We start from the raw sequence: 8613 nt of genomic DNA on the forward strand, positions 1-8613 counted from the left end.
TTGCTGTGCCTGGCTGTGTGCACTGTGGGTCTCCCCATCCCTGTCTGCTGCTCTGTACAAGCCTTTCTGCTGGCTGGAGAGCTTCAGCAGGTGTTGTGACACCTTTCCCATTCCATGGAAGGGGTCAGGGCTTCCCTAGGATCGCTGCAGCCCCACTGCATTAGCCTGCCAGTCCCTCCTGCACCCAGTGCTAGGGGTCTATCCCTTCCACTGCCCATGTGAGGCTGCTGAGAGCCCCAGGCTTGCACCAACTGACAGTAGGCTTTGGGCTTGTCAGAGTTGTGTAGAGCCACTCTTACCACAAAAGTAGCATGAAAACTGTAGGAAAATGTAGGTTATATTCCTGACTACAGCCTGGGAGCAAAATTTACAAAAGGAGGCAACAAAATGAGTATTTTGACTCTGCAGAACCACAGGACTCTTTTTTTTTTTACCTATGGGGACTATAAACCTATCTGCCTTCTCCCTGCTCTGGGAGTCCTGACAGTCCCCTCTCTCCCTAGTGTTTTTATTATTTTAGAAAGTGGCTTTGGTGACAACAGGTATGGATGCAGTGGCTTACACTACCTCCTCCGCACAGTTCCTTCAAGCAGGGTTTCTTCCAGCCTTGCTAAGCGGTGGCAAGCCCTAGTTGTAGAACAACTGAGTGCGAGTGCAGCTTTCATGGCTTGTCAGCTGGAGGGAAGCTGCAATATTTTAGGCCCGTTAGACCCCTTAATAAATCCGCTGTCATAGCAGTGATTTCTTGTATGTGTATGGTATCCAGCCTGCTTCCAGCTCTCCACAGAGACTGCGCACAGCTCGCTGGCAATTCAGTTGTCGTTTAGCATGAATCTTGTGTACAACCCCCCTGCTTCCCCATCTGATGGCCCCAGCAACTCACGCAGCAGGGATTTTCCCTGTGTGCCGCCATCTGGGGTGCTGGGAGTTGGGCTGGGGGTGCAGCTCCACTTTGGCGTGTGGCTTCCTTCCAGGTCATTAACTCGGTGGAGGAAGGCTACCGCCTGCCTTCCCCCATGGGCTGCCCCACAGCCCTGCACCAGCTCATGCTGGATTGCTGGCAGAAGGACCGGAGTGAGAGGCCACGCTTCTCCCAGATTGTTGGCATCCTGGACAAGCTGATCCGCAACCCTGACAACTTGAAGTGCACAGCCACCGTGAACCGGTAAGGGCTCCCTGAGCCATCACGATGAGCAGGGTTTGACAGCTGATGCTGGGCAGAGCATGTGGGTTGCAGCGCATAAGGGATATTTCTGTCCAGGTCTAGCAGCAGTGGCTTCCCCTGTGGCCATGGACATGCATAGGGCCCACGGGCACAGGTTGTGGTGGACAGTGGGAAACATCCTGCATGTCACTGCCTTGCTCCCACCATGGCATCCCCACACCAGGGTCTGGTCAAGTACATGCAGCAGTGCCTATGCAGCGGCATGCTTGTCTTTACCAGCCTGCGCGGAGTCTCTCTGTCCTGCCCTCACCTGTAGGGTCACAGGCTTTTTGAGGTGGCCCTCATAGCCTGGCCACCTAAGACCAACATCTCCTGGTCTAACCCCTTCTGTCCTGCTCCCAGGTTCACCCAAACACCCTTTGACAGGGGTCTTCTTGACCTGGCCAGCTGTCTGACAGTGGAGGACTGGCTGGACTCCATCCGGCTGGGGCACTACCGCGACAACTTTGCCATGGCAGGGTACTCCTCCCTGGGCATGGTGATGCGCATGAATGTTGAGTGAGTACCAGAGAACAAACAGCATTGGTTGGGTTGCCCGGCACCATCCCACTAGCCACAAACAGTGACTGTTCTGCCTTGGCTTGCTCCCTGATGTCAGAGACACACCCCTAAGGAAACGGTGTTGAGACCTGGGACAATGTCCAATGCTGTGCTGACCTTTGAGAGAAGGTGTGGGAGTTGTACTGAGAGGGTATGAGTTCCAAGTCACTTCTGGTGCTCTGTGGTTGGTCTCCAACATCATCATAGGTTCATAGGTAATTTGGGTTGTAAGGTGCTTCAGGAGGTCATATAGCCCAAACTCCTGATCAAAGCAGGGTCAGATATGAGGTTTCTGTCTCCTTGGACTTTTCACCTTTGTTTCCCCTGCAAAAGTCATGTCTGGAACAGAGCGCGGTTGCGCCATACTGCACAGTTTCTCTGGGATCATTGGGAAACAAACGGATCTGGGGTGCACATCAGAGTTTTTTCAGACCCTGGTGCACTGGACCGGCTCCCTGCTCAGTGCAGCTAGGCAGGGAGGCACCACCCAGGGCCTTGGTGTGAGTGGAAGGTCACAGCCAAGTGACCAAGGATGGGTTAAGTAAGGAGAGCTGGGGAAGGTGTGTCCCACCACCTATCCTCCTCCTCCTGCTGTAAGGAGCTTGCTCTGCCACCTGTCTAGGGGGTCTCCGAGGTGGCTGATGCTCCAAGTGGTACCAGAAAAGATGGCAACTATATCTGCTCCTACCCTGGGCTTACATTCCCCATCCCTTGGTGTTAGCATTAGTGCCAGGGCTGGCAACAACCACTCCTGCCCCTGAGGAGACTTGTTGCCTGTCAAAAGGTGTGGAGGTGCCAGATGGTAGTTCTGTGTGACTCAGGAAGGAGGTGACAGTGCACACCTTGGTCGAGGTGCGGCAGGTAGAGAAGGAGCCAGTGAAAGGGAAGATGGAGAGACGCAGGCAGAGGGCTGTCATGTGCATTGATCAGGGGCTGTACTTGGGGCCCTTGCTATGGGATTGAGCTGATACTGATCCTTGTCTCTCATGCACATCAGGGAAGCTTTTGAGTGGGCAAGGCTCATCATCCATCTGTCTTTCTGACTGGATTATCTGTGGGCATCTTGCTAAAACTAAATCCAATTTCAGAGCATCGATCTTGCCACCTACTAGCCTGTCAGGAGTGATCCCCCTCCTGCTCCCCCCGGGGCTGTCACAGCAGCCCTGTCAGGAGGATGTGCCCGAGGGAATGGCAGCCTCTCTATCCCTGGGAGGATGCCCATGGACCCTCAGCAGCAGCAGACTTGTGCTGATGGGCAAGTGGAGAGGAGCCAGGCATGGGATCCTAGGCTGGTCCATGGGATGAGCACACAGGGAGGAGCAGTGTCTCTCTGGGGCCTGGCACAGGTCCAGCCCATGGGGTGTCCGACAGTGTCTTTGTTCTCCAGGGACATTCGGAGTCTGGGCATCACCATGATGGGTCACCAGAAGAAGATCTTGAGCAGTATCCAGGCCATGAGATCCCAGCTGCTGAACACAAATGGCCCCAGGAGGCATCTCTGATCACCAGCTTTGCAGACCCACATTGGTCATTCCTTAACACTTACCCTGGCAAAGGGGCAGCAGGGTAGTGAGCAGGAAAAGGGGCACCAGACCAGGACCTGGAGCCCCACCAGCATGTCTTTGATTTCAGCATCAGTGGAAATATGTCTTCCCAGATACCTCGATGGTCCTGCTGCCTCCTTCCCCCATCTGAAGGGGCGGGGAGCAGCCTTCCAAGCGGGCTAGGGACATGTCATGCCTCTCTCCATCCTCTACTATGTCCCTGTGGGACTGGGGGTCCTCACACAACTATGCAGGACAGGTGGTAACCCCTTCACACAGCGGGATGGCCCCAGCTGCACCTGCAGATGGAGGGGTATCAGACGCAACAGCAATACCAGGAGCAGTGGGACTTGGCTTGCCATGGCACACAGCTCACATGGATCTGACAGCTGGGGAGTTTGTTGGATCTCTGAACTGAGGAGGACTCCACAGGCTGCCACACAGCAGAGACAACCCTGCTCCCAGTACCTCCCAGTTCCAGTGTACTCCAGCTTGGACCTCCTGAACTGCACCAGCCTGCAGGTGACTTCATGGTCCACCTCTACTAAGCCCAGGAGGGCAGGGGACAGAGTACAAGGTAGCAGTGCCAGGAACAGCTGGCTCTACCTGCAGAGGAGACTTCCCTACCATGGAGGCGAGTTGGCCAGGGTCTGCTATCTGGAGCCTCAAGATACCCCAGGGTGCTGTAGAAGGCTCTTCACCTCTTGAACCCACCAGCACTGCTCCTCTCTAGATCCAGCACAGGCATCCCAGGGCAGCCCAGGCACATTTTTGAGGGCCACAAGCTCAGGTTTCTCCTCCAGCAGAACAACCATCCTGGCCTCCCCCAAAGCCGTACCAGAGCAGAGAGGAGTGGGAGAGTTTGCTCCCATCTCACATGATGGAGGGACAGAGACACTTCTGCCAAACTCTTCTTTGTTCTTACATTGCCCTAGAGAAACCCACGAGCTGTCCCCTTACCACGCTATCTGCCTATACCCAGGGCTGCCATGTCATCTGCAGAGGAGGAATCCTGAGCAACACTTCCAGCTGCAATCACACAGTCCTATGGCTGGGGACAGGGGCTCTGGGCAAAGAGGATCTTCAGCACTACCCAGCTGATGAGCTTGGTGACTGGGAGGTTGGCCTTTCCTTCACAGCTCTCCTCCACAAGAGCACCTCTTTTGGTGAGCTTGCCTGGTGTGGAGCAGTGTCCTCCAAAGATTTGTGGAGCTGGTCTGAGAGGCTGAGCTGGCTGCAGAGATGCAGATGTGCCAGGGAGGGGGGCAGGCTGTGGGCTGGGAAGGTTTGTCTTGGGTGTAAATACAATTTTCTATGGGTTTCGGAACTGTTTTACTGAAATACAATGCTAAGTACACAAAAATGGTCTCAAAGCACAGAAGCCTTGGTCATGGGGCTGAACTCACTGCAAAAAAAATCTGCTGGGAGCGTGGCTGGGGAGGGGTGCAGCTGGAGAAGAAGTGCTGGAGGGGAGCCACGCTGACTGCCAGGGACCAGCCTGGCCCACAGCATCCTGTCCTTAGCACTGGCACAGTTAAATCCAGCATCACTCCAATGCAGGTACTGGTAGGATCTGGCCTGAGGTCTGTTCCTCCCAGTTCTGTTTGGGCACAATGGAGGGTGGGGGGAGGGATAAAGCCATTTCTCAGCTGCAATAATCCTGGCTAAACTGGCCTTTCTGGGGCTGGCTTAGCTTTCCATCCAGGGCGCTTATGTCCTGATGGATTCTCTGACTGTGGCGGGCACTTTACTTCTTCCTATGGAAGTTCTTTGTAATGGGGGACAGATGCAATGTGTGGTTTAATTTGTATTGCACCCTGTATCCCGCACTCAGACCTGTCACACACCTACCCTGCGGTCATCATCATGACAGAGGTCAGTCCAAACCCTGCAGCACAGGATGGTGGGTGCTGGCCATGTCCTCTCTTCCCAACATTTGGGACGCCCTGGAGGGTGAGTCCGTCATGGACAAAATGGGGAGAGCAGACGTCAGGTCAGTGCCACAGGCTTGTGTCCTTGGGGTTTGCTGGGCAACCCTGGTAACATGGGCTGCAGGATCTGAGGTTGGGAGCTGCCAGATGGCCCCTTTCCAGGTGGTTCATGGGTCAGATCCTGCAGTGTGGGGTCATTGGGCTGCTGCCAGCTGTGGGAATGGCAGGGCAGGGTTTGCCTTTTATGTTCAGAGTGTGCACCTCCTCCTGGACAATAAAACTCCTTCTTCCCATGGGCCATCTCCTTGCCTGTTGTTGTTGCTGTGCTGCACAGACCTGCTTCACCACTTGCAGAGAGCATGGGGCCCTCCACAGCTGCTTCAGAGGCACAGGGGGGCCAGCACTGGGATGCCCAGCTAGCCACCACCTTCCTTTGCTCCAGAAAGCCTCCCACACATGAAGGATGCCTCCCTGGGGAGCTGGAGCATCTGTGAGATGGGCCCACAGGTGCAGGGAAGGGCCAAGAGAGTTGCTGTACTGTGGGCTGGGAGAAGCATCCCCAAAACTACCTAGTCATTGCTACGTAGGAGCATCTCTTGCAGGAGATCATGCAAGCACAGGATGTCTTGCCTGCAGAGGCTCCTCTGAACCTCAGGGGTCTCTTGCATGTTTTGTCAGAACCAGGCTTACCCCCTCCTGGAAATAGAGGAATTTTTAAAAAAAGTAAAACAAAACCCCAGTAAAACCTCGACTCTCATCCCCTGAAGTCTGAGCTGAAGTATCTTGTAAGTGGGCTTACAAAACCTTTCTTGTAGCTGTTTAGCTGTGGTTCCAGCTGCCCTCCAGTGAAGGATTTACCAGCATGTATTGCAGGGACAAAGACAACACCAGCATTTGCAGGAAAGAAGCATATTTTTCTTGCCATATAAAACCAAAAGGGCACCACAGCACAGGGTGGGATTGGCTTTATCCGTGTTAGCACCTGCTCACATGCCCCCAGCCTTTGCAGCCCTTCAGGGTTGGAGACGCCCATCCCCAGGCAGGACAGCCCTACTCCACATCCCTGCTGTGGGGAAAGGCCAGCCTGGCTCCAGCACGATGCTGTGCAGCCCTCTCCTCCCAGGTGCCCCAGCCCTCCTTGCACCAGCTGTCTACACACTATCAAGTTATCCTGCCAGACCCATCCAGAGCCTCCTTCCTCCCAGTCACCCCCTTCACTTTTCTCTCCAGTGCCCCCTTTCCGGAGCACTGGTCCCCAGGCTGGGCAAGCTGCTCCAGAGCTGAGCTCACAAGCCCTGCGTTCTGCATTCCCCCTTACGTACCCCATTTTGGTATTTGCATTTCCCATCACTACCACCCACACATGACTGCAGAATGCCTGCTGCTTCTCCTGTTGCTCCTGACCTGTCCTCTTCCAGACTCTCCTCCTATCCCCGTCACCTCCCAAACACATCCTTAGGCATCATATTCCACCTTTCTAGTTTGCTGGAGCCTTTATCTGCCAAAGACTTCAAGAAATATGGTTGGAAGGGACCTCTGAAGGTCACCTCATCCTGCTCCTCCATATGCATGTCCAGCGCACACAGCTGTGCAGGTTCTGCTCAGACCCTTGCTCCATCATGCAGACAGGGACAGCAACCATGTCACACCTCGCACACCGTAACTGCTGGCACTGGGCACAGTGGGACAGCCTGGGAATGCTGGGACGTGTCAGTGTTCACTGAGGACACACATTCCACTAATTTATTTCACTTACGAATAAAGACAGTATCCACATTGTGCAAAATGTATAAAGTTTTCTTACATTTCTCAGTCCCAAAGCAAACATTTGATCCATGGAAGGATGGATGATGCTGGTGCCTGGCTTCTTCTCCCAGGTACAGGCAGGGGCAGATGCACTCAGCTAGGCTGGTGTGCGTGGGTAGGGGCCCGTATTCAGAGCTGCTCCACAGCTACTACAGCATCACTTTGTGAAAGACTGTGAGGACCATGCCCAGGGCATCACCCCGCTCACAACCTCCAGGAAAACGAGGCATGGTTGTGTCATTTTTAACACATCATTTCTCCCCCTTCTGGAAGAAAATGCCATGAAATTGCAGTCCTGGCAAGGGCCAGTCATCAAGGGCTCCTCTCCAGGACACAGATCCACGTTTCCAGACCTCATGCACTGCTCCGTGTTCCCAAAGCTGAGCCCCACTGCAGGCAGTGGGTGTCTGGTCCAGCCAGGCTGGGGACAGGGCTGGCACCCAGGGATCCTGATGGCTGAGAAAGGAACCTGCTCAGCAGCAAACCCCTTGTGGAGAGGACTTAGGGAACCCGTCCGGGGGAAGAAGCTGGTCAAGAGGTAAACTCTCCCATCTGAGGAGAGGTGATGGAAACTCTGGCTTATGTATGACAGCAAATAAACCCCTTCATGTATCAAAATAGCCCTCAGGATTTTCACACCTTCTTAAATGCCCCCCAGGAGACTTTTATGCCAACTTGCACTGTTGGGAGCTGGTCTTTCCCTAGTAAAACAGCTTTTCTTTTCTAGTCACACCCAATATTACCCCAAGCTACCAATAAGTCATCTCCGAAGCATTTCATTTACAGCTGTCCAGGCCAAATTTGTCTGTGTCATTAGCAAGTGAGGCTCTGCAAGCTTTGTGTGCCTGGAGGTGGCAGTCTGGACTTGCAGAGCACCTGCAGAGCCCTGCGTGGAGCCACCCATCTTAGCTCTGCACCCACGCTCACTTTGTGCCAACTTTATGCAGGTTTGTAGGGGTCAGATGCACTCCATGGATGGTGTTAACAGATGGTGAACTCTGCTTCGTATTTACTGATATGATTCCTGTCTGATCACATACCAGCTTAGTCTGCCAAGGAAGGCTGTATTCCCAAACCACCTTCTCTCTCTGCTTTTAGCACAGTCGTTTAGCATCATGTCCAAGCAAATTACTCAGGATAATGTGATGTAAGATAGAATTATCACCCACAGCTGCTGTTTTAACCCTTGGAAGGGTTATGGGTTAAGTTCTGCATGGATTTTGAAGTATCCCATAGGTCATGTCTTGGAAACCACCATCAAGGAGTGAGATAGCTGCACAGTTCATCCCAGGATGATCAGAGGCTGACAGAAGTGCCTGCTCTGCGATCAGGCCAGGGTCTCCCCACCTCGAGTGAGCCAGGCTTGGGGAAGGATGAGCCAGGATTGACTTCTGCCGCAGGGGCTGGAAACATGGGACAGGCTTCAGAGCAGAAATGCAGGTCTCTCAGATTAGGAGGTCTCCTTCCAAGCAGTTGCGGACTGCGCTGAGTGGGAAAAGGAGGAAACGAATGGCACTTCATCACCTGCCTTCTGAAGGTGCCTTCCTCTCTCCATTGGGTGTAAAAG

The 8613-nt window shown here is 53.9% G+C and overlaps 1 protein-coding gene across 1 annotated transcript in view; it reads left to right on the plus strand.

The window, feature by feature from the left end:
* The window catches only part of EPHA8 (EPH receptor A8), a 53066-nt gene extending 47533 nt beyond the window's left edge, over nt 1-5533 (plus strand). Inside the window, exons 15-17 of the mRNA XM_052793183.1 lie at nt 975-1165; nt 1568-1723; nt 3153-5533. Coding sequence (XP_052649143.1) covers nt 975-1165; nt 1568-1723; nt 3153-3267 — 462 coding nt within the window. The 3' untranslated portion in view covers nt 3268-5533. The remainder of the gene's footprint in view (nt 1-974; nt 1166-1567; nt 1724-3152) is intronic.
* Nucleotides 5534-8613: the final 3080 nt, after the last annotated feature.

This window comes from Harpia harpyja, chromosome 7, assembly GCF_026419915.1.
Source record: "Harpia harpyja isolate bHarHar1 chromosome 7, bHarHar1 primary haplotype, whole genome shotgun sequence".
In the NCBI taxonomy this organism is placed as follows: domain Eukaryota; kingdom Metazoa; phylum Chordata; class Aves; order Accipitriformes; family Accipitridae; genus Harpia; species Harpia harpyja.